General features: G+C 27.4%; 3 protein-coding genes and 4 pseudogenes across 3 annotated transcripts; 2 read left to right on the top strand and 5 right to left on the bottom strand.

Moving 5' to 3' along the window:
- Nucleotides 1-880: 880 nt before the first annotated feature.
- LOC138903959 (uncharacterized) lies at nt 881-2,346 on the bottom strand (annotated as a pseudogene).
- A 1,484-nt stretch (nt 2,347-3,830) lies between these two features.
- LOC138903958 (uncharacterized) lies at nt 3,831-5,474 on the bottom strand. The gene has a single exon (XM_070192523.1). It carries the CDS (start codon nt 5,472-5,474, stop codon nt 4,332-4,334), a length of 1,143 nt encoding a protein of 380 aa, XP_070048624.1. The 3' UTR covers nt 3,831-4,331.
- A 3,715-nt stretch (nt 5,475-9,189) lies between these two features.
- LOC138903961 (uncharacterized) lies at nt 9,190-10,601 on the bottom strand (annotated as a pseudogene).
- A 650-nt stretch (nt 10,602-11,251) lies between these two features.
- On the bottom strand, nt 11,252-12,478 carry LOC138903957 (uncharacterized). Its single transcript, XM_070192522.1, has one exon. It carries the CDS (start codon nt 12,476-12,478, stop codon nt 11,336-11,338), a length of 1,143 nt encoding a protein of 380 aa, XP_070048623.1. The 3' UTR covers nt 11,252-11,335.
- A 3,716-nt stretch (nt 12,479-16,194) lies between these two features.
- On the bottom strand, nt 16,195-17,606 carry LOC138903960 (uncharacterized; annotated as a pseudogene).
- A 1,177-nt stretch (nt 17,607-18,783) lies between these two features.
- Nucleotides 18,784-20,195, top strand: LOC138903962 (uncharacterized; annotated as a pseudogene).
- A 3,714-nt stretch (nt 20,196-23,909) lies between these two features.
- LOC138903956 (uncharacterized) lies at nt 23,910-25,052 on the top strand. The gene has a single exon (XM_070192521.1). It carries the CDS (start codon nt 23,910-23,912, stop codon nt 25,050-25,052), a length of 1,143 nt encoding a protein of 380 aa, XP_070048622.1.
- The last annotated feature ends 2,310 nt before the right edge of the window (nt 25,053-27,362 follow it).

The following is a 27,362-nucleotide window of genomic DNA, read 5'->3' as shown; positions in this document are numbered from 1 at the left end:
CCCTTCTCTAAAACAGGCTTTTATAAGTATTTCTGTTCCTCCTAAGTGTACATATTTGATCGGATTTTTTGCTTTTATATTCTGAATTTCTTTATTTATTGTTCTTTTATTTATTATAGGTATTTTAGCTTTTCCTCTAGTATATTTACAATCTATTATATGTTCTTTTTGACTTATTACATAATATTCTTCTTTTTTAATTTTGAACCAGTTTTTTATTGTTGGTACTTCTAATATTTTACCGATGCTTAAATCTAAATCTTTTCCTTTTATTTTTTCAAAAATATCATTATCAAATATTACTTTTTGTTCACTTGATTCTTCATCCTTATATTCTTCTCTGCTTATTATTTGTATATCGTTTTCAGTCATTTTCCTCTATATCTGATAGTTCTTTTTCTGATTCTATTTCTGTTTCTAATTCAGGTTCTAATTCATAAATACTATCTTCACTATCTAATTCATAATCTATATAGTCTAGTTGCATGTATTCTTCATTATCAGTGTTAATTTCTGTTATTTGTTTCTTTTTAGGGTCTCTAGGTAATTTACAATCTTTGGCTAGGTGTCCTAATTTTCCACAATTGTAACAAGTACATTCGGATAATTTTTTCTTAATTCTATATGGTCTTTTTCTTTTGTAATCTTTTATATAATATCTTTTCCTCGGGTTTTTATACTTATATTTTAACTTATTTCTTCTATATTTTTTATATTTTCTTTTATAATTTTTCTTTTTATAATAATTATCTGTACATCCAAACTGGGGTGCAGTTTTAATTTTACAACATGTAAGGTTTTTTATCAGTGTTTTTTCCATTTTAATTTCTTCTTTATGTTTTTCACATAATTCTATAAACCAATTCTTTAAATATCTAATTCTAGCTCCTAAGGTATCTTCTAATCCTGCTTTTTCCCAATCTCTTATTATTTTAGAACTAAAAGGTTCTGGTAATTTTGTAAAGTATATTTTTCTGATTTCTTTTCCTTCTTCAACACTATATGTTCCTTTATAGTAATATTCTTTAAATGCACACGTATATTCGTCTATGTAACACATGTTACATATAGCTAGTTTGTTCATTAGATTTCTACTTACTGTTTTTTCTTTTTGTTGCTCTTCTATTTCTGTTGTCATACTACTAAATTCATTTCTTATAGCTAATTCATATTTTATTAATATGTCTATAGTTGTTGTAGCTGATTCACCATCGAATTTTTTATTACTTCTTAATGCTTTTATACTTTCATCATTTAGATTTTGTATCCATAATTTTACTGTTCCTATTATTGTCCTTTCTATATATCCTGGTGCTTCTGGAATTGGTATTTTATTATCTATTAATTGTTTTGATATATATCCTACCCATAGTTGTATTATTTTATTAACGTCTTCTACGCAATCTAAGTCCAAAAAGTTATATTGTTCATTTATTGTTTTTGGTGTCCATTTTCTGTTTAATCTTTTATCCCATAATACTTTACTTCTGTCACTTCGTTCATAATTATTATTGTAATATGTTGGTATTGTTTGTTTGTATTTTCTTTCTTTTGATGTACTTGGTTTTTCGCTTATATCTCCGGCATATATTTCTGGATTTATTATGTTATTTGTTTTAGTTATAAGTTCTGTATATGTTTCACTTATTTCTGAATCTTCTGAACTTTCTGTATTCTGTTCATTTTCATTATTAGTTTCATTTATTTCTTCAAGTTTTACTTCTATGTCCTCTTTTAATTTTTCCCTAAATTTTTCTATTTCTTCCTTCAATCTTTCTTCTTGCTCTAATTCTTTTTTCTTTTCTCTTTCTCTCTGTTTGTTTTCATATAATTCTTTTAATATTGCTAATTCTTTTTCTAATTCCATTATCCTGGTGTTTTTGTTTTCTTCCACTTGCTGTAATTCTTTTTTAGCTTGTTGCCTAATTTTTTCAATTTCATTTTTCCTATCAATTTCTTCATTTTCTTTTATTATTCTTGTCATTGCTGTTAAACTATCTTCTAATCTTGCAGTTTCTTTTTCTAACATTAAATATATGTTTTCTCCTACTTTCTTATATCTTCTTCCTATATTTGAAGTTATTATTTTTATTTTTAATCCATCCAAATTTTCGTATGTTTTTTCGTCTACCGCAAATTCTTCTTTATTCATATTTTATGTTTAATCTTAAGTTGTAAGATATACTTATATTCTAGTTTTGACATTTTGTTTATTAATTTGTCCTTTTTCGTGGTTTTATATTCTTTATATAATTCCTGTAATTTTGTTATTGTTTTCTTTTCTTTTTTAGGATTTTTACTTGTTAATTTTTTATTATTTTTATCAATTATAATTGGTATATTGTATTTATTTGTTATGGCTCTGATACCATTTTGGGGGGTTTGTGGGTCGGATTTAGCTCCGATTAGCTTTTGTTCATAAATCTTCATAAGTCTGAATATTCTTCTACCAAATCGTATGTATTTTGTGGGTCTTGTGGGTCTTCTACTTCTTTTTCGTATTTAAGTATTTTTTCCCAAATATCTATTTTTATGTCAGTAGGTTTTAATTCTTTGATAAAATATAGGACTAGTATTTTATATTTTTCTAGCATTCTTTTTGTCATGTAAGTAGTTATTCTGTATTTTTCTATCATTCTTTAAAAGTGGTTCAGATTATATTTTTGTTTAGTCTTTAGTGGATTTGTTGTATTTATGACTATTTTTATATTGTAAATATTTTATTGTAATATTCTGTTTGTAACGGTTTTATTTTTAATATTTCCGTTATGTCTTGTTGTATATTTATCAGAAGGTCTATATCCTTTGTTATTAAGTAAGTATTGATTGTTAATTTTAGTTGTTGTTCTAAAGCTTCTATTTTTTCCGTAATTTCTATCCAGTATGATAAATATTCTTGATTTATCATGCTTAATCATAATATTCTCTTATTATAGATTCTAATTTTGATATTTCTATTTTACAATTTGTTATATATTCTACATATTCTATTTCTCCTGTTTCTATATATTCGTTTATATTAATTTTTTGGAGTTGGAAGAATGTTATTAATTTGTTTATATTTAGTTTTTCTAGTTTATCCTTATTATGTAGTTCTTTTAATTGTTTTATATTATCTCTTATATGTTCTAAAAAGATTAGATCTTTAGATTCTTGATATAATTGCATATTTTGATGTAATCTATGTTCTTGTAATTCTATTATTTTTCGGGTTTCTGTTAGGTTCATCTAGTCTGAATATATATCCTCTGTAAGTATATCAAATTCAGATAGGCTTATTGTATTCTCTTCTTCTAAGTCAGATAATTCTGCTAAATCATACCATTGTTGGGTCATTAGTTCTAGTATTTCGTTCATAAGTAATTTGTCAAATATTATATTTTTGATATCATTATTTAGTGATCTAAGTATGTGTAAAATGGTTATTTTATATTCATCAGTGTTATCTAAGATGTAAGGATGATCCATTTTTGTTTGATGTTTTGGCTAAAAATATTCCTTTAATCTCTTCGTTTATCATGTTTATCGTCATCCTATAACAAGTTATTAAGAACAATTCTTTTAGTCACTACCATGATTTTTTGCTTCAATCGTTTTACCCTAACAGCGCCTCAACTCTGGTTACTTCCCTACCACGGCCTTCTGCCTTACTGGTTTCACCCTTAGGATGGCATAGTCTGGGCTTAAACTACTCTCAGCATAATTATTCATGGCAAACTTACTAAAATTATTCTAAATAACAGTTATAACATGATAACAATTATGATAATCTAGAGATTTCAGGAATATATGTATTTAGCTATACATATTTTAAAAAAAACTTACTTGATACTGTATATCGGGGATTTCTTCTTTCATAGGTTTGGATTGCTCCATAGATTAAAGATGTTAATTTATTTCACTGAATAGATTTTTACAAGAGAGGTTACAAGAGAGTTTTTTCAGAAGGATGTGAAAGGGGTAAGGTAAGGTGTGTCCCTCTAAGCCTTAAGGGCTGTCTATTTATAACGGAAACTAATCCAAACATCGTCCTCCTAACTTTACACTTGGACGGTCTAAAATTAAAGTAAAAGACGCGTTCCCAACAGTTTTTCCACTGACAGTGGTAGTGATAAAGTGGGACTCACAACAACAACTTAAAAACTAAAAGACGGAAAATAATTTACATAAAGTCAAAAGTTGCTTTAATAATTACATAGCTTTTTTCTTTATGTCATTTTCTGCTTCTTCTTGGGTCCTGCCGATCCTGCTAGCTGTCCTTTTGTTTTTGTCTTGTAGCTTTTGTTGTAAGATTCCTTTGTCTCTTTCTTGATATTTTGTTGCGTATCTTTTTAGTTTTCTTCTTCTTCAAATTTGATTTCTGGAACTATGTTTTTCTCTCCTTGACATTTCGAACATATGTGCTCTGAGTAGATTGGACTAATTTGTTTGCAGTATCTTGTCATTAAGTTTTGAGAAATAAATTCTCCTCTAATAGCTCTTGTAATGGGTGCTTCTTCTGGTTGGATTAATGTTTTAATCCATCTCCGTATCTCTTCCATGTCGTTTTCCCTTAGGTTTTTTGAATGGGTGTAGATCATCGTGTGTTCTCGGGATTGGTATCCCCAAATAGGTTTTTCTTCTACATAATTGTTGACTAGTTCACTTAGAATGGTTGATAGTCCTATAATTCTTTTGTTTGAGTAGAATGCTGGTATATCAGGTTTGGGTATTTCTGGTTGTATTTGTACATTTTCTGGGATAATCATTTCTCTAGTTAGTCCTAATTTAATAACTTGGATTATTGGTTTTATCTCGTTATAGAGTATCTCTGCTGGTGCTACATAAAATTTTATATAAAATAGGTCTCCTTTGGTGATTCTCTTGTAGGTAGTAAAGGCACTATATAGCTCTGGTATTGTAGCTATTTCTTGTCCGGTTTGTGTGTACACTGTACTTAATAGTCCGTAATTGTAACATGTTTTAACTAAATTTGCATTCGTCCCTGGTTGGGCAATCAGTCGGTTGTATCCTTGTAATGGTTGTGTTATATAGTCTGTTTTTGGGTTTTGGATTGTTTTTGATCTCGGATTTAGGTTTAAAAAGGTTTGAATCTTGTGGATATTTTGTATATAGCTGTTGGTAATATAATCGTAGGTTTGTTTTTCCTGGTTTAAGCTTTCTCTATAGCTAGTTGTTTGTGGTGATGGTGTCAAAGGATTTTGGGATTTTGGGGTATATGGCTTGTTGAACATGGCGTTCATATTTGTATTTGTATGTTTTCCTTTTCTTATTGCTGATGTTGATGTACCTGCAGCTGTATGTAAAATAGTGTTAGTTTGTAGGTTTTGGGTTTTTAGGTGTTTCCCAACGTCACCTCCTAGGTCCGCATGTTTTGAGCCATGCTGCTGGCTTAGTTCCGCATGTTTTGAGCCATGCTGCTGGCTTAGGTTTTTTGCTTCTATAATCTGCAACCTCTTTTCTACTTCCGTCATTTGTAGTGATAGTGTAGTAAGTATTGAAAATAGGTCTTGTGTAGTTTCTTCTTCATTTGTTTGTGTACTTTTGTCTTGATAAGTAATCTGCAATCACATTCTTGTCAGTAGGAATTATTTCTATTGTAAATGTGAAATTTAGTATATTTAATACGAGTCTTCGTATTTCTTTCGTTGTAACTGAGTCTTGTACCTTTTTGGTTATCCACCATTTAACTTGTGTGTTATCTGTTCTAACAATAAATTTGTTATATACTATATATGGTTCAAACGATAATAAACACTTATATAAAGCTAATAATTCTTTTCTATTTATTTCCCATTTTAACTGTGGTTCCGTAAATGATCCTGAATAATATCTACAGTGATGTTCTATTTTTTCATCCTTATATTTGTATTTAAGTACTCCTCCATAACTATGGTTACTTGAGTCTGTCTCTACTATATATATAAATTCTCTATTTTCATCTGGAAAATATAGTTTTGGTAATTTTTTACACATATCTTTTATTTTTTGTATATATGTTTTGTCTTTTTCATCAAAGTGATATTCTATATCTTTCTTTAATTTTTTCTGTAAAGGTTTTAAATTTTCTGCCAATTTAGGTATATATTCTCTAACTTGGTTAACTAATCCTAAGAATGATTGTAATTTCTTTTTTGTATCTAGGGTTTCATTTAAATTTATTATTTTTTGTACTATATGTGTTTGCATTTTAATTCCATTTTTATCTATTTGAATTCCTAAGAATTCCACCTGATTTTTAAGTATTTCTGCCTTATTTTTACTAAGGCTAATTCCTGAGGATTCTATTATATGTATGAATTTTTCTAATAATTTTATATGTTGATCTTGTGTCCTTGAGTATAGTAGTATATCGTCTATGTAGATTATACAGTTTTCTAATTGATTAAAATAGCTATCCATAAAATGTTGGTATCTTCCTGGTGCATTTTTATATCCAAATGGTAAAACGTTCCATTCATAAAATCCTTGTGGTACTGTAAAAGCTGTTAATTTTTTAGATTCTTCTTCTAATTTTAGGTGATAAAATCCTGATTTACAATCGAATTTACTGAAGTAATTATATCCTTGTACTTGCCTTATTTTTAATATTTTATTTGGTATCGGGTAATTATATGTTTTTGTTTTTGCATTTAAATTCCTATAATCTATTACCATTCTACTTTTACCTCTTTTTTGCTCATTATGTTTATTTACTATAAATGCTGGGCTATTATGTTTACTATTACTTTCCTGTATATAATTATTTTTTAATAGTTCTTTTATATGCATTTTGAATTCTTCTAGATCATTAAAATTATATTTTAATGGTTTCTGTGTTATTATACTATTTTCATCTATTAATTCTATTTTTACTTTCGTTTTATGTTTATCCCATCCTTGAAGGGGATTTTCATTATATAATGATTCTAATTTGTCTTGAATTATTTTTATCTTATTTATAGCAAATATTATTAATTCTATTTGTTGCTCATTTATTTTTTCATTTTCTAATTTTTGGGTTACCTTTTCACTTCCTTTAATCCACGGTGTTGTTTTTCTTATTTTATTTCTTACTCTTTTTGCTCCTATTTTTTGTTTGCATGGTGTAGTAAACCACCAATGAGTTTTTGTTATTATATGTGGGTATAATTTATCTAAAAAGGGCATTCCTATTAATATATCTTTATTTGTAAATTCATAACTATATATTTCATCCATAGTTAGTATTTTATCCCATATTTGTATTTTTATATTTTTTGCTTTTTGCGTTATCAAGCTTCCTTCATTGTTAAATCCTGTTACCACAATAGGTGTTAATAATTTTTCCCATTTATCTTCAGGTAAACAGTTATGTCTGCATACATTTACTCCTGCTCCTGTATCTATCATGGGTGTATAATATCTGCTGTAATATCCTTCTATTATTATTTTTGCTAGTATATATATTTTTGTCATGTTAAGGTTCTTTCAATTGTTATTTTCTTATTTTTATATGTTATTATAAGATGTCTATCTCCTAGGTTATATGGTTTAACTGTTTCTAACCATTTTATTCCTAAGGTAATATTTTCATTTCCTTGGTAAATATTAAATTCTATTTCTACTGGGATTCCTCCAATAATTAGTTCCTTCTTTGTTATTTCTTCTGTTCCTACCAAATTTTTAGGTAATCCTGGGCATATTGTTTCTGTAGTTATTATTTCACTTTCTTTAACTAGTTCTTTAGTTATATAATTGTCTTCTTGTCCAGTATTTATCATTATTAGGTATTTTCTTTGATCTATTACTCCTGTTATATAATAGTTGTGTAACTCCGGTTCTTTTATTAATCTTTGTGGGTTTGTATATTCTAATCTTCTCGAGGTACTTGCTCTTGAAGATGTAGTTTGTGGGGATTCATAATTTATTCTTTTAGATGTGCTTAGTCTTTCTCTTACTATTTCTAAATCTCCTTCCATATCTATATCTTTGTAACTATAATCATTATTGTCTATGACTGATATTATACTATCAAATGGGTTTTCTATCTTTATTTTTTCAATCTTATTTCGTGCTGTTATTTTGTGATTGGTTGTTAATATATATAAATTTTTACATTTTGCTGTAAATATTTTACTTCCTGGTGCCAGCTCTATTCCTGACATTTTCCAGTACAATACTAGTGATTTATCTATATTAGCATCTTTTAATGCTACTGTATAGTTAGCACTAATTATAAATTTAAATTTTTGGTATATCAAATTTCCTTTTATTGCACAAATTATACTCTTTTCTATAGGTTGTACTATTCTATCATCTGCTAAATATATTTCTATTGGTGTATCTATCCCTTCTCTAAAACAGGCTTTTATAAGTATTTCTGTTCCTCCTAAGTGTACATATTTGATCGGATTTTTTGCTTTTATATTCTGAATTTCTTTATTTATTGTTCTTTTATTTATTATAGGTATTTTAGCTTTTCCTCTAGTATATTTACAATCTATTATATGTTCTTTTTGACTTATTACATAATATTCTTCTTTTTTAATTTTGAACCAGTTTTTTATTGTTGGTACTTCTAATATTTTACCGATGCTTAAATCTAAATCTTTTCCTTTTATTTTTTCAAAAATATCATTATCAAATATTACTTTTTGTTCACTTGATTCTTCATCCTTATATTCTTCTCTGCTTATTATTTGTATATCGTTTTCAGTCATTTTCCTCTATATCTGATAGTTCTTTTTCTGATTCTATTTCTGTTTCTAATTCAGGTTCTAATTCATAAATACTATCTTCACTATCTAATTCATAATCTATATAGTCTAGTTGCATGTATTCTTCATTATCAGTGTTAATTTCTGTTATTTGTTTCTTTTTAGGGTCTCTAGGTAATTTACAATCTTTGGCTAGGTGTCCTAATTTTCCACAATTGTAACAAGTACATTCGGATAATTTTTTCTTAATTCTATATGGTCTTTTTCTTTTGTAATCTTTTATATAATATCTTTTCCTCGGGTTTTTATACTTATATTTTAACTTATTTCTTCTATATTTTTTATATTTTCTTTTATAATTTTTCTTTTTATAATAATTATCTGTACATCCAAACTGGGGTGCAGTTTTAATTTTACAACATGTAAGGTTTTTTATCAGTGTTTTTTCCATTTTAATTTCTTCTTTATGTTTTTCACATAATTCTATAAACCAATTCTTTAAATATCTAATTCTAGCTCCTAAGGTATCTTCTAATCCTGCTTTTTCCCAATCTCTTATTATTTTAGAACTAAAAGGTTCTGGTAATTTTGTAAAGTATATTTTTCTGATTTCTTTTCCTTCTTCAACACTATATGTTCCTTTATAGTAATATTCTTTAAATGCACACGTATATTCGTCTATGTAACACATGTTACATATAGCTAGTTTGTTCATTAGATTTCTACTTACTGTTTTTTCTTTTTGTTGCTCTTCTATTTCTGTTGTCATACTACTAAATTCATTTCTTATAGCTAATTCATATTTTATTAATATGTCTATAGTTGTTGTAGCTGATTCACCATCGAATTTTTTATTACTTCTTAATGCTTTTATACTTTCATCATTTAGATTTTGTATCCATAATTTTACTGTTCCTATTATTGTCCTTTCTATATATCCTGGTGCTTCTGGAATTGGTATTTTATTATCTATTAATTGTTTTGATATATATCCTACCCATAGTTGTATTATTTTATTAACGTCTTCTACGCAATCTAAGTCCAAAAAGTTATATTGTTCATTTATTGTTTTTGGTGTCCATTTTCTGTTTAATCTTTTATCCCATAATACTTTACTTCTGTCACTTCGTTCATAATTATTATTGTAATATGTTGGTATTGTTTGTTTGTATTTTCTTTCTTTTGATGTACTTGGTTTTTCGCTTATATCTCCGGCATATATTTCTGGATTTATTATGTTATTTGTTTTAGTTATAAGTTCTGTATATGTTTCACTTATTTCTGAATCTTCTGAACTTTCTGTATTCTGTTCATTTTCATTATTAGTTTCATTTATTTCTTCAAGTTTTACTTCTATGTCCTCTTTTAATTTTTCCCTAAATTTTTCTATTTCTTCCTTCAATCTTTCTTCTTGCTCTAATTCTTTTTTCTTTTCTCTTTCTCTCTGTTTGTTTTCATACAATTCTTTTAATATTGCTAATTCTTTTTCTAATTCCATTATCCTGGTGTTTTTGTTTTCTTCCACTTGCTGTAATTCTTTTTTAGCTTGTTGCCTAATTTTTTCAATTTCATTTTTCCTATCAATTTCTTCATTTTCTTTTATTATTCTTGTCATTGCTGTTAAACTATCTTCTAATCTTGCAGTTTCTTTTTCTAACATTAAATATATGTTTTCTCCTACTTTCTTATATCTTCTTCCTATATTTGAAGTTATTATTTTTATTTTTAATCCATCCAAATTTTCGTATGTTTTTTCGTCTACCGCAAATTCTTCTTTATTCATATTTTATGTTTAATCTTAAGTTGTAAGATATACTTATATTCTAGTTTTGACATTTTGTTTATTAATTTGTCCTTTTTCGTGGTTTTATATTCTTTATATAATTCCTGTAATTTTGTTATTGTTTTCTTTTCTTTTTTAGGATTTTTACTTGTTAATTTTTTATTATTTTTATCAATTATAATTGGTATATTGTATTTATTTGTTATGGCTCTGATACCATTTTGGGGGGTTTGTGGGTCGGATTTAGCTCCGATTGGCAAACTTACTAAAATTATTCTAAATAACAGTTATAACATGATAACAATTATGATAATCTAGAGATTTCAGGAATATATGTATTTAGCTATACATATTTTAAAAAAAACTTACTTGATACTGTATATCGGGGATTTCTTCTTTCATAGGTTTGGATTGCTCCATAGATTAAAGATGTTAATTTATTTCACTGAATAGATTTTTACAAGAGAGGTTACAAGAGTTTTTTCAGAAGGATGTGAAAGGGGTAAGGTAAGGTGTGTCCCTCTAAGCCTTAAGGGCTGTCTATTTATAACGGAAACTAATCCAAACATCGTCCTCCTAACTTTACACTTGGACGGTCTAAAATTAAAGTAAAAGACGCGTTCCCAACAGTTTTTCCACTGACAGTGGTAGTGATAAAGTGGGACTCACAACAACAACTTAAAAACTAAAAGACGGAAAATAATTTACATAAAGTCAAAAGTTGCTTTAATAATTACATAGCTTTTTTTTTTTATGTCATTTCCTTCTTCTTCTTGGGTCCTGCCGATCCTGCTAGCTGTCCTTTTGTTTTTGTCTTGTAGCTTTTGTTGTAAGATTCCTTTGTCTCTTTCTTGATATTTTGTTGCGTATCTTTTTAGTTTTCTTCTTCTTCAAATTTGATTTCTGGAACTATGTTTTTCTCTCCTTGACATTTCGAACATATGTGCTCTGAGTAGATTGGACTAATTTGTTTGCAGTATCTTGTCATTAAGTTTTGAGAAATAAATTCTCCTCTAATAGCTCTTGTAATGGGTGCTTCTTCTGGTTGGATTAATGTTTTAATCCATCTCCGTATCTCTTCCATGTCGTTTTCCCTTAGGTTTTTTGAATGGGTGTAGATCATCGTGTGTTCTCGGGATTGGTATCCCCAAATAGGTTTTTCTTCTACATAATTGTTGACTAGTTCACTTAGAATGGTTGATAGTCCTATAATTCTTTTGTTTGAGTAGAATGCTGGTATATCAGGTTTGGGTATTTCTGGTTGTATTTGTACATTTTCTGGGATAATCATTTCTCTAGTTAGTCCTAATTTAATAACTTGGATTATTGGTTTTATCTCGTTATAGAGTATCTCTGCTGGTGCTACATAAAATTTTATATAAAATAGGTCTCCTTTGGTGATTCTCTTGTAGGTAGTAAAGGCACTATATAGCTCTGGTATTGTAGCTATTTCTTGTCCGGTTTGTGTGTACACTGTACTTAATAGTCCGTAATTGTAACATGTTTTAACTAAATTTGCATTCGTCCCTGGTTGGGCAATCAGTCGGTTGTATCCTTGTAATGGTTGTGTTATATAGTCTGTTTTTGGGTTTTGGATTGTTTTTGATCTCGGATTTAGGTTTAAAAAGGTTTGAATCTTGTGGATATTTTGTATATAGCTGTTGGTAATATAATCGTAGGTTTGTTTTTCCTGGTTTAAGCTTTCTCTATAGCTAGTTGTTTGTGGTGATGGTGTCAAAGGATTTTGGGATTTTGGGGTATATGGCTTGTTGAACATGGCGTTCATATTTGTATTTGTATGTTTTCCTTTTCTTATTGCTGATGTTGATGTACCTGCAGTTGTATGTAAAATAGTGTTAGTTTGTAGGTTTTGGGTTTTTAGGTGTTTCCCAACGTCACCTCCTAGGTCCGCATGTTTTGAGCCATGCTGCTGGCTTAGTTCCGCATGTTTTGAGCCATGCTGCTGGCTTAGGTTTTTTGCTTCTATAATCTGCAACCTCTTTTCTACTTCCGTCATTTGTAGTGATAGTGTAGTAAGTATTGAAAATAGGTCTTGTGTAGTTTCTTCTTCATTTGTTTGTGTACTTTTGTCTTGATAAGTAATCTGCAATCACATTCTTGTCAGTAGGAATTATTTCTATTGTAAATGTGAAATTTAGTATATTTAATACGAGTCTTCGTATTTCTTTCGTTATAACTGAGTCTTGTACCTTTTTGGTTATCCACCATTTAACTTGTGTGTTATCTGTTCTAACAATAAATTTGTTATATACTATATATGGTTCAAACGATAATAAACACTTATATAAAGCTAATAATTCTTTTCTATTTATTTCCCATTTTAACTGTGGTTCCGTAAATGATCCTGAATAATATCTACAGTGATGTTCTATTTTTTCATCCTTATATTTGTATTTAAGTACTCCTCCATAACTATGGTTACTTGAGTCTGTCTCTACTATATATATAAATTCTCTATTTTCATCTGGAAAATATAGTTTTGGTAATTTTTTACACATATCTTTTATTTTTTGTATATATGTTTTGTCTTTTTCATCAAAGTGATATTCTATATCTTTCTTTAATTTTTTCTGTAAAGGTTTTAAATTTTCTGCCAATTTAGGTATATATTCTCTAACTTGGTTAACTAATCCTAAGAATGATTGTAATTTCTTTTTTGTATCTAGGGTTTCATTTAAATTTATTATTTTTTGTACTATATGTGTTTGCATTTTAATTCCATTTTTATCTATTTGAATTCCTAAGAATTCCACCTGATTTTTAAGTATTTCTGCCTTATTTTTACTAAGGCTAATTCCTGAGGATTCTATTATATGTATGAATTTTTCTAATAATTTTATATGTTGATCTTGTGTCCTTGAGTATAGTAGTATATCGTCTATGTAGATTATACAGTTTTCTAATTGATTAAAATAGCTATCCATAAAATGTTGGTATCTTCCTGGTGCATTTTTATATCCAAATGGTAAAACGTTCCATTCATAAAATCCTTGTGGTACTGTAAAAGCTGTTAATTTTTTTAGATTCTTCTTCTAATTTTAGGTGATAAAATCCTGATTTACAATCGAATTTACTGAAGTAATTATATCCTTGTACTTGCCTTATTTTTAATATTTTATTTGGTATCGGTTAATTATATGTTTTTGTTTTTGCATTTAAATTCCTATAATCTATTACCATTCTACTTTTACCTCTTTTTTGCTCATTATGTTTATTTACTATAAATGCTGGGCTATTATGTTTACTATTACTTTTCTGTATATAATTATTTTTTAATAGTTCTTTTATATGCATTTTGAATTCTTCTAGATCATTAAAATTATATTTTAATGGTTTCTGTGTTATTATACTATTTTCATCTATTAATTCTATTTTTACTTTCGTTTTATGTTTATCCCATCCTTGAAGGGGATTTTCATTATATAATGATTCTAATTTGTCTTGAATTATTTTTATCTTATTTATAGCAAATATTATTAATTCTATTTGTTGCTCATTTATTTTTTCATTTTCTAATTTTTGGGTTACCTTTTCACTTCCTTTAATCCACGGTGTTGTTTTTCTTATTTTATTTCTTACTCTTTTTGCTCCTATTTTTTGTTTGCATGGTGTAGTAAACCACCAATGAGTTTTTGTTATTATATGTGGGTATAATTTATCTAAAAAGGGCATTCCTATTAATATATCTTTATTTGTAAATTCATAACTATATATTTCATCCATAGTTAGTATTTTATCCCATATTTGTATTTTTATATTTTTTGCTTTTTGCGTTATCAAGCTTCCTTCATTGTTAAATCCTGTTACCACAATAGGTGTTAATAATTTTTCCCATTTATCTTCAGGTAAACAGTTATGTCTGCATACATTTACTCCTGCTCCTGTATCTATCATGGGTGTATAATATCTGCTGTAATATCCTTCTATTATTATTTTTGCTAGTATATATATTTTTGTCATGTTAAGGTTCTTTCAATTGTTATTTTCTTATTTTTATATGTTATTATAAGATGTCTATCTCCTAGGTTATATGGTTTAACTGTTTCTAACCATTTTATTCCTAAGGTAATATTTTCATTTCCTTGGTAAATATTAAATTCTATTTCTACTGGGATTCCTCCAATAATTAGTTCCTTCTTTGTTATTTCTTCTGTTCCTACCAAATTTTTAGGTAATCCTGGGCATATTGTTTCTGTAGTTATTATTTCACTTTCTTTAACTAGTTCTTTAGTTATATAATTGTCTTCTTGTCCAGTATTTATCATTATTAGGTATTTTCTTTGATCTATTACTCCTGTTATATAATAGTTGTGTAACTCCGGTTCTTTTATTAATCTTTGTGGGTTTGTATATTCTAATCTTCTCGAGGTACTTGCTCTTGAAGATGTAGTTTGTGGGGATTCATAATTTATTCTTTTAGATGTGCTTAGTCTTTCTCTTACTATTTCTAAATCTCCTTCCATATCTATATCTTTGTAACTATAATCATTATTGTCTATGACTGATATTATACTATCAAATGGGTTTTCTATCTTTATTTTTTCAATCTTATTTCGTGCTGTTATTTTGTGATTGGTTGTTAATATATATAAATTTTTACATTTTGCTGTAAATATTTTACTTCCTGGTGCCAGCTCTATTCCTGACATTTTCCAGTACAATACTAGTGATTTATCTATATTAGCATCTTTTAATGCTACTGTATAGTTAGCACTAATTATAAATTTAAATTTTTGGTATATCAAATTTTCTTTTATTGCACAAATTATACTCTTTTCTATAGGTTGTACTATTCTATCATCTGCTAAATATATTTCTATTGGTGTATCTATCCCTTCTCTAAAACAGGCTTTTATAAGTATTTCTGTTCCTCCTAAGTGTACATATTTGATCGGATTTTTTGCTTTTATATTCTGAATTTCTTTATTTATTGTTCTTTTATTTATTATAGGTATTTTAGCTTTTCCTCTAGTATATTTACAATCTATTATATGTTCTTTTTGACTTATTACATAATATTCTTCTTTTTTAATTTTGAACCAGTTTTTTATTGTTGGTACTTTTAATATTTTACCGATGCTTAAATCTAAATCTTTTCCTTTTATTTTTTCAAAAATATCATTATCAAATATTACTTTTTGTTCACTTGATTCTTCATCCTTATATTCTTCTCTGCTTATTATTTGTATATCGTTTTCAGTCATTTTCCTCTATATCTGATAGTTCTTTTTCTGATTCTATTTCTGTTTCTAATTCAGGTTCTAATTCATAAATACTATCTTCACTATCTAATTCATAATCTATATAGTCTAGTTGCATGTATTCTTCATTATCAGTGTTAATTTCTGTTATTTGTTTCTTTTTAGGGTCTCTAGGTAATTTACAATCTTTGGCTAGGTGTCCTAATTTTCCACAATTGTAACAAGTACATTCGGATAATTTTTTCTTAATTCTATATGGTCTTTTTCTTTTGTAATCTTTTATATAATATCTTTTCCTCGGGTTTTTATACTTATATTTTAACTTATTTCTTCTATATTTTTTATATTTTCTTTTATAATTTTTCTTTTTATAATAATTATCTGTACATCCAAACTGGGGTGCAGTTTTAATTTTACAACATGTAAGGTTTTTTATCAGTGTTTTTTCCATTTTAATTTCTTCTTTATGTTTTTCACATAATTCTATAAACCAATTCTTTAAATATCTAATTCTAGCTCCTAAGGTATCTTCTAATCCTGCTTTTTCCCAATCTCTTATTATTTTAGAACTAAAAGGTTCTGGTAATTTTGTAAAGTATATTTTTCTGATTTCTTTTCCTTCTTCAACACTATATGTTCCTTTATAGTAATATTCTTTAAATGCACACGTATATTCGTCTATGTAACACATGTTACATATAGCTAGTTTGTTCATTAGATTTCTACTTACTGTTTTTTTTTTTTGTTGCTCTTCTATTTCTGTTGTCATACTACTAAATTCATTTCTTATAGCTAATTCATATTTTATTAATATGTCTATAGTTGTTGTAGCTGATTCACCATCGAATTTTTTATTACTTCTTAATGCTTTTATACTTTCATCATTTAGATTTTGTATCCATAATTTTACTGTTCCTATTATTGTCCTTTCTATATATCCTGGTGCTTCTGGAATTGGTATTTTATTATCTATTAATTGTTTTGATATATATCCTACCCATAGTTGTATTATTTTATTAACGTCTTCTACGCAATCTAAGTCCAAAAAGTTATATTGTTCATTTATTGTTTTTGGTGTCCATTTTCTGTTTAATCTTTTATCCCATAATACTTTACTTCTGTCACTTCGTTCATAATTATTATTGTAATATGTTGGTATTGTTTGTTTGTATTTTCTTTCTTTTGATGTACTTGGTTTTTCGCTTATATCTCCGGCATATATTTCTGGATTTATTATGTTATTTGTTTTAGTTATAAGTTCTGTATATGTTTCACTTATTTCTGAATCTTCTGAACTTTCTGTATTCTGTTCATTTTCATTATTAGTTTCATTTATTTCTTCAAGTTTTACTTCTATGTCCTCTTTTAATTTTTCCCTAAATTTTTCTATTTCTTCCTTCAATCTTTCTTCTTGCTCTAATTCTTTTTTCTTTTCTCTTTCTCTCTGTTTGTTTTCATACAATTCTTTTAATATTGCTAATTCTTTTTCTAATTCCATTATCCTGGTGTTTTTGTTTTCTTCCACTTGCTGTAATTCTTTTTTAGCTTGTTGCCTAATTTTTTCAATTTCATTTTTCCTATCAATTTCTTCATTTTCTTTTATTATTCTTGTCATTGCTGTTAAACTATCTTCTAATCTTGCAGTTTCTTTTTCTAACATTAAATATATGTTTTCTCCTACTTTCTTATATCTTCTTCCTATATTTGAAGTTATTATTTTTATTTTTAATCCATCCAAATTTTCGTATGTTTTTTCGTCTACCGCAAATTCTTCTTTATTCATATTTTATGTTTAATCTTAAGTTGTAAGATATACTTATATTCTAGTTTTGACATTTTGTTTATTAATTTGTCCTTTTTCGTGGTTTTATATTCTTTATATAATTCCTGTAATTTTGTTATTGTTTTCTTTTCTTTTTTAGGATTTTTACTTGTTAATTTTTTATTATTTTTATCAATTATAATTGGTATATTGTATTTATTTGTTATGGCTCTGATACCATTTTGGGGGGTTTGTGGGTCGGATTTAGCTCCGATTAGCTTTTGTTCATAAATCTTCATAAGTCTGAATATTCTTCTACCAAATCGTATGTATTTTGTGGGTCTTCTACTTCTTTTTCGTATTTAAGTATTTTTTCCCAAATATCTATTTTTATGTCAGTAGGTTTTAATTCTTTGATAAAATATAGGACTAGTATTTTATATTTTTCTAGCATTCTTTTTGTCATGTAAGTAGTTATTCTGTATTTTTCTATCATTCTTTAAAAGTGGTTCAGATTATATTTTTGTTTAGTCTTTAGTGGATTTGTTGTATTTATGACTATTTTTATATTGTAAATATTTTATTGTAATATTCTGTTTGTAACGGTTTTATTTTTAATATTTCCGTTATGTCTTGTTGTATATTTATCAGAAGGTCTATATCCTTTGTTATTAAGTAAGTATTGATTGTTAATTTTAGTTGTTGTTCTAAAGCTTCTATTTTTTCCGTAATTTCTATCCAGTCTATTTTTACCATACTGGATAGAAATTACGGAAAAAATAGAAGCTTTAGAACAACAACTAAAATTAACAATCAATACTTACTTAATAACAAAGGATATAGACCTTCTGATAAATATACAACAAGACATAACGGAAATATTAAAAATAAAACCGTTACAAACAGAATATTACAATAAAATATTTACAATATAAAAATAGTCATAAATACAACAAATCCACTAAAGACTAAACAAAAATATAATCTGAACCACTTTTAAAGAATGATAGAAAAATACAGAATAACTACTTACATGACAAAAAGAATGCTAGAAAAATATAAAATACTAGTCCTATATTTTATCAAAGAATTAAAACCTACTGACATAAAAATAGATATTTGGGAAAAAATACTTAAATACGAAAAAGAAGTAGAAGACCCACAAAATACATACGATTTGGTAGAAGAATATTCAGACTTATGAAGATTTATGAACAAAAGCTAATCGGAGCTAAATCCGACCCACAAACCCCCCAAAATGGTATCAGAGCCATAACAAATAAATACAATATACCAATTATAATTGATAAAAATAATAAAAAATTAACAAGTAAAAATCCTAAAAAAGAAAAGAAAACAATAACAAAATTACAGGAATTATATAAAGAATATAAAACCACGAAAAAGGACAAATTAATAAACAAAATGTCAAAACTAGAATATAAGTATATCTTACAACTTAAGATTAAACATAAAATATGAATAAAGAAGAATTTGCGGTAGACGAAAAAACATACGAAAATTTGGATGGATTAAAAATAAAAATAATAACTTCAAATATAGGAAGAAGATATAAGAAAGTAGGAGAAAACATATATTTAATGTTAGAAAAAGAAACTGCAAGATTAGAAGATAGTTTAACAGCAATGACAAGAATAATAAAAGAAAATGAAGAAATTGATAGGAAAAATGAAATTGAAAAAATTAGGCAACAAGCTAAAAAAGAATTACAGCAAGTGGAAGAAAACAAAAACACCAGGATAATGGAATTAGAAAAAGAATTAGCAATATTAAAAGAATTGTATGAAAACAAACAGAGAGAAAGAGAAAAGAAAAAAGAATTAGAGCAAGAAGAAAGATTGAAGGAAGAAATAGAAAAATTTAGGGAAAAATTAAAAGAGGACATAGAAGTAAAACTTGAAGAAATAAATGAAACTAATAATGAAAATGAACAGAATACAGAAAGTTCAGAAGATTCAGAAATAAGTGAAACATATACAGAACTTATAACTAAAACAAATAACATAATAAATCCAGAAATATATGCCGGAGATATAAGCGAAAAACCAAGTACATCAAAAGAAAGAAAATACAAACAAACAATACCAACATATTACAATAATAATTATGAACGAAGTGACAGAAGTAAAGTATTATGGGATAAAAGATTAAACAGAAAATGGACACCAAAAACAATAAATGAACAATATAACTTTTTGGACTTAGATTGCGTAGAAGACGTTAATAAAATAATACAACTATGGGTAGGATATATATCAAAACAATTAATAGATAATAAAATACCAATTCCAGAAGCACCAGGATATATAGAAAGGACAATAATAGGAACAGTAAAATTATGGATACAAAATCTAAATGATGAAAGTATAAAAGCATTAAGAAGTAATAAAAAATTCGATGGTGAATCAGCTACAACAACTATAGACATATTAATAAAATATGAATTAGCTATAAGAAATGAATTTAGTAGTATGACAACAGAAATAGAAGAGCAACAAAAAGAAAAAACAGTAAGTAGAAATCTAATGAACAAACTAGCTATATGTAACATGTGTTACATAGACGAATATACGTGTGCATTTAAAGAATATTACTATAAAGGAACATATAGTGTTGAAGAAGGAAAAGAAATCAGAAAAATATACTTTACAAAATTACCAGAACCTTTTAGTTCTAAAATAATAAGAGATTGGGAAAAAGCAGGATTAGAAGATACCTTAGGAGCTAGAATTAGATATTTAAAGAATTGGTTTATAGAATTATGTGAAAAACATAAAGAAGAAATTAAAATGGAAAAAACACTGATAAAAAACCTTACATGTTGTAAAATTAAAACTGCACCCCAGTTTGGATGTACAGATAATTATTATAAAAAGAAAAATTATAAAAGAAAATATAAAAAATATAGAAGAAATAAGTTAAAATATAAGTATAAAAACCCGAGGAAAAGATATTATATAAAAGATTACAAAAGAAAAAGACCATATAGAATTAAGAAAAAATTATCCGAATGTACTTGTTACAATTGTGGAAAATTAGGACACCTAGCCAAAGATTGTAAATTACCTAGAGACCCTAAAAAGAAACAAATAACAGAAATTAACACTGATAATGAAGAATACATGCAACTAGACTATATAGATTATGAATTAGATAGTGAAGATAGTATTTATGAATTAGAACCTGAATTAGAAACAGAAATAGAATCAGAAAAAGAACTATCAGATATAGAGGAAAATGACTGAAAACGATATACAAATAATAAGCAGAGAAGAATATAAGGATGAAGAATCAAGTGAACAAAAAGTAATATTTGATAATGATATTTTTGAAAAAATAAAAGGAAAAGATTTAGATTTAAGCATCGGTAAAATATTAGAAGTACCAACAATAAAAAACTGGTTCAAAATTAAAAAAGAAGAATATTATGTAATAAGTCAAAAAGAACATATAATAGATTGTAAATATACTAGAGGAAAAGCTAAAATACCTATAATAAATAAAAGAACAATAAATAAAGAAATTCAGAATATAAAAGCAAAAAATCCGATCAAATATGTACACTTAGGAGGAACAGAAATACTTATAAAAGCCTGTTTTAGAGAAGGGATAGATACACCAATAGAAATATATTTAGCAGATGATAGAATAGTACAACCTATAGAAAAGAGTATAATTTGTGCAATAAAAGGAAATTTGATATACCAAAAATTTAAATTTATAATTAGTGCTAACTATACAGTAGCATTAAAAGATGCTAATATAGATAAATCACTAGTATTGTACTGGAAAATGTCAGGAATAGAGCTGGCACCAGGAAGTAAAATATTTACAGCAAAATGTAAAAATTTATATATATTAACAACCAATCACAAAATAACAGCACGAAATAAGATTGAAAAAATAAAGATAGAAAACCCATTTGATAGTATAATATCAGTCATAGACAATAATGATTATAGTTACAAAGATATAGATATGGAAGGAGATTTAGAAATAGTAAGAGAAAGACTAAGCACATCTAAAAGAATAAATTATGAATCCCCACAAACTACATCTTCAAGAGCAAGTACCTCGAGAAGATTAGAATATACAAACCCACAAAGATTAATAAAAGAACCGGAGTTACACAACTATTATATAACAGGAGTAATAGATCAAAGAAAATACCTAATAATGATAAATACTGGACAAGAAGACAATTATATAACTAAAGAACTAGTTAAAGAAAGTGAAATAATAACTACAGAAACAATATGCCCAGGATTACCTAAAAATTTGGTAGGAACAGAAGAAATAACAAAGAAGGAACTAATTATTGGAGGAATCCCAGTAGAAATAGAATTTAATATTTACCAAGGAAATGAAAATATTACCTTAGGAATAAAATGGTTAGAAACAGTTAAACCATATAACCTAGGAGATAGACATCTTATAATAACATATAAAAATAAGAAAATAACAATTGAAAGAACCTTAACATGACAAAAATATATATACTAGCAAAAATAATAATAGAAGGATATTACAGCAGATATTATACACCCATGATAGATACAGGAGCAGGAGTAAATGTATGCAGACATAACTGTTTACCTGAAGATAAATGGGAAAAATTATTAACACCTATTGTGGTAACAGGATTTAACAATGAAGGAAGCTTGATAACGCAAAAAGCAAAAAATATAAAAATACAAATATGGGATAAAATACTAACTATGGATGAAATATATAGTTATGAATTTACAAATAAAGATATATTAATAGGAATGCCCTTTTTAGATAAATTATACCCACATATAATAACAAAAACTCATTGGTGGTTTACTACACCATGCAAACAAAAAATAGGAGCAAAAAGAGTAAGAAATAAAATAAGAAAAACAACACCGTGGATTAAAGGAAGTGAAAAGGTAACCCAAAAATTAGAAAATGAAAAAATAAATGAGCAACAAATAGAATTAATAATATTTGCTATAAATAAGATAAAAATAATTCAAGACAAATTAGAATCATTATATAATGAAAATCCCCTTCAAGGATGGGATAAACATAAAACGAAAGTAAAAATAGAATTAATAGATGAAAATAGTATAATAACACAGAAACCATTAAAATATAATTTTAATGATCTAGAAGAATTCAAAATGCATATAAAAGAACTATTAAAAAATAATTATATACAGGAAAGTAATAGTAAACATAATAGCCCAGCATTTATAGTAAATAAACATAATGAGCAAAAAAGAGGTAAAAGTAGAATGGTAATAGATTATAGGAATTTAAATGCAAAAACAAAAACATATAATTACCCGATACCAAATAAAATATTAAAAATAAGGCAAGTACAAGGATATAATTACTTCAGTAAATTCGATTGTAAATCAGGATTTTATCACCTAAAATTAGAAGAAGAATCTAAAAAATTAACAGCTTTTACAGTACCACAAGGATTTTATGAATGGAACGTTTTACCATTTGGATATAAAAATGCACCAGGAAGATACCAACATTTTATGGATAGCTATTTTAATCAATTAGAAAACTGTATAATCTACATAGACGATATACTACTATACTCAAGGACACAAGATCAACATATAAAATTATTAGAAAAATTCATACATATAATAGAATCTCAGGAATTAGCCTTAGTAAAAATAAGGCAGAAATACTTAAAAATCAGGTGGAATTCTTAGGAATTCAAATAGATAAAAATGGAATTAAAATGCAAACACATATAGTACAAAAAATAATAAATTTAAATGAAACCCTAGATACAAAAAAGAAATTACAATCATTCTTAGGATTAGTTAACCAAGTTAGAGAATATATACCTAAATTGGCAGAAAATTTAAAACCTTTACAGAAAAAATTAAAGAAAGATATAGAATATCACTTTGATGAAAAAGACAAAACATATATACAAAAAATAAAAGATATGTGTAAAAAATTACCAAAACTATATTTTCCAGATGAAAATAGAGAATTTATATATATAGTAGAGACAGACTCAAGTAACCATAGTTATGGAGGAGTACTTAAATACAAATATAAGGATGAAAAAATAGAACATCACTGTAGATATTATTCAGGATCATTTACGGAACCACAGTTAAAATGGGAAATAAATAGAAAAGAATTATTAGCTTTATATAAGTGTTTATTATCGTTTGAACCATATATAGTATATAACAAATTTATTGTTAGAACAGATAACACACAAGTTAAATGGTGGATAACCAAAAAGGTACAAGACTCAGTTACAACGAAAGAAATACGAAGACTCGTATTAAATATACTAAATTTCACATTTACAATAGAAATAATTCCTACTGACAAGAATGTGATTGCAGATTACTTATCAAGACAAAAGTACACAAACAAATGAAGAAGAAACTACACAAGACCTATTTTCAATACTTACTACACTATCACTACAAATGACGGAAGTAGAAAAGAGGTTGCAGATTATAGAAGCAAAAAACCTAAGCCAGCAGCATGGCTCAAAACATGCGGAACTAAGCCAGCAGCATGGCTCAAAACATGCGGACCTAGGAGGTGACGTTGGGAAACACCTAAAAACCCAAAACCTACAAACTAACACTATTTTACATACAACTGCAGGTACATCAACATCAGCAATAAGAAAAGGAAAACATACAAATACAAATATGAACGCCATGTTCAACAAGCCATATACCCCAAAATCCCAAAATCCTTTGACACCATCACCACAAACAACTAGCTATAGAGAAAGCTTAAACCAGGAAAAACAAACCTACGATTATATTACCAACAGCTATATACAAAATATCCACAAGATTCAAACCTTTTTAAACCTAAATCCGAGATCAAAAACAATCCAAAACCCAAAAACAGACTATATAACACAACCATTACAAGGATACAACCGACTGATTGCCCAACCAGGGACGAATGCAAATTTAGTTAAAACATGTTACAATTACGGACTATTAAGTACAGTGTACACACAAACCGGACAAGAAATAGCTACAATACCAGAGCTATATAGTGCCTTTACTACCTACAAGAGAATCACCAAAGGAGACCTATTTTATATAAAATTTTATGTAGCACCAGCAGAGATACTCTATAACGAGATAAAACCAATAATCCAAGTTATTAAATTAGGACTAACTAGAGAAATGATTATCCCAGAAAATGTACAAATACAACCAGAAATACCCAAACCTGATATACCAGCATTCTACTCAAACAAAAGAATTATAGGACTATCAACCATTCTAAGTGAACTAGTCAACAATTATGTAGAAGAAAAACCTATTTGGGGATACCAATCCCGAGAACACACGATGATCTACACCCATTCAAAAAACCTAAGGGAAAACGACATGGAAGAGATACGGAGATGGATTAAAACATTAATCCAACCAGAAGAAGCACCCATTACAAGAGCTATTAGAGGAGAATTTATTTCTCAAAACTTAATGACAAGATACTGCAAACAAATTAGTCCAATCTACTCAGAGCACATATGTTCGAAATGTCAAGGAGAGAAAAACATAGTTCCAGAAATCAAATTTGAAGAAGAAGAAAACTAAAAAGATACGCAACAAAATATCAAGAAAGAGACAAAGGAATCTTACAACAAAAGCTACAAGACAAAAACAAAAGGACAGCTAGCAGGATCGGCAGGACCCAAGAAGAAGCAGGAAATGACATAAAAAAAAAAAAGCTATGTAATTATTAAAGCAACTTTTGACTTTATGTAAATTATTTTCCGTCTTTTAGTTTTTAAGTTGTTGTTGTGAGTCCCACTTTATCACTACCACTGTCAGTGAAAAAACTGTTGGGAACGCGTCTTTTACTTTAATTTTAGACCGTCCAAGTGTAAAGTTAGGAGGACGATGTTTGGATTAGTTTCCGTTATAAATAGACAGCCCTTAAGGCTTAGAGGGACACACCTTACCTTACCCCTTTCACATCCTTCTGAAAAAACTCTTGTAACCTCTCTTGTAAAAATCTATTCAGTGAAATAAATTAACATCTTTAATCTATGGAGCAATCCAAACCTATGAAAGAAGAAATCCCCGATATACAGTATCAAGTAAGTTTTTTTTAAAATATGTATAGCTAAATACATATATTCCTGAAATCTCTAGATTATCATAATTGTTATCATGTTATAACTGTTATTTAGAATAATTTTAGTAAGTTTGCCATGAATAATTATGCTGAGAGTAGTTTAAGCCCAGACTATGCCATCCTAAGGGTGAAACCAGTAAGGCAGAAGGCCGTGGTAGGGAAGTAACCAGAGTTGAGGCGCTGTTAGGGTAAAACGATTGAAGCAAAAAATCATGGTAGTGACTAAAAGAATTGTTCTTAATAACTTGTTATAGGATGACGATAAACATGATAAACGAAGAGATTAAAGGAATATTTTTAGCCAAAACATCAAACAAAAATGGATCATCCTTACATCTTAGATAACACTGATGAATATAAAATAACCATTTTACACATACTTAGATCACTAAATAATGATATCAAAAATATAATATTTGACAAATTACTTATGAACGAAATACTAGAACTAATGACCCAACAATGGTATGATTTAGCAGAATTATCTGACTTAGAAGAAGAGAATACAATAAGCCTATCTGAATTTGATATACTTACAGAGGATATATATTCAGACTAGATGAACCTAACAGAAACCCGAAAAATAATAGAATTACAAGAACATAGATTACATCAAAATATGCAATTATATCAAGAATCTAAAGATCTAATCTTTTTAGAACATATAAGAGATAATATAAAACAATTAAAAGAACTACATAATAAGGATAAACTAGAAAAACTAAATATAAACAAATTAATAACATTCTTCCAACTCCAAAAAATTAATATAAACGAATATATAGAAACAGGAGAAATAGAATATGTAGAATATATAACAAATTGTAAAATAGAAATATCAAAATTAGAATCTATAATAAGAGAATATTATGATTAAGCATGATAAATCAAGAATATTTACCATACTGGATAGAAATTACGGAAAAAATAGAAGCTTTAGAACAACAACTAAAATTAACAATCAATACTTACTTAATAACAAAGGATATAGACCTTCTGATAAATATACAACAAGACATAACGGAAATATTAAAAATAAAACCGTTACAAACAGAATATTACAATAAAATATTTACAATATAAAAATAGTCATAAATACAACAAATCCACTAAAGACTAAACAAAAATATAATCTGAACCACTTTTAAAGAATGATAGAAAAATACAGAATAACTACTTACATGACAAAAAGAATGCTAGAAAAATATAAAATACTAGTCCTATATTTTATCAAAGAATTAAAACCTACTGACATAAAAATAGATATTTGGGAAAAAATACTTAAATACGAAAAAGAAGTAGAAGACCCACAAAATACATACGATTTGGTAGAAGAATATTCAGACTTATGAAGATTTATGAACAAAAGCTAATCGGAGCTAAATCCGACCCACAAACCCCCCAAAATGGTATCAGAGCTAACTAAACATCAATATAAAGCTAGGCCGACAAGGCCGTCATAGCTACTACAGCTGACAAACCACCAAATTATACATACCAGGCCTACAAACCCAACATACTGCACTAACCAACAGGATATGTCTACAAGCCTCTACTGATAGATGTACTATGATCGGAACAGGGCCCCGACCTACCCATAACATATATACAGATATACATAAGATGTACACAAAAACTCTAGACCTGGCAACTCCGAAAGACGTGGAGCTTACCGATCAGGCTGAACTCTGGAAACACCTACTGAGGAGGTATACCCGTCTGTCTATCTGAACCTGCATGCATGAAATGCAGCGTCCCCAGAAAAG

Source organism: Nicotiana tomentosiformis, unplaced genomic scaffold (genome assembly GCF_000390325.3).
Source record: "Nicotiana tomentosiformis unplaced genomic scaffold, ASM39032v3 Un00228, whole genome shotgun sequence".
Classification (NCBI taxonomy): domain Eukaryota; kingdom Viridiplantae; phylum Streptophyta; class Magnoliopsida; order Solanales; family Solanaceae; genus Nicotiana; species Nicotiana tomentosiformis.
Note: the sequence above shows the minus strand (reverse complement) of the source record. Positions and strands in the feature narration are given on the sequence as shown.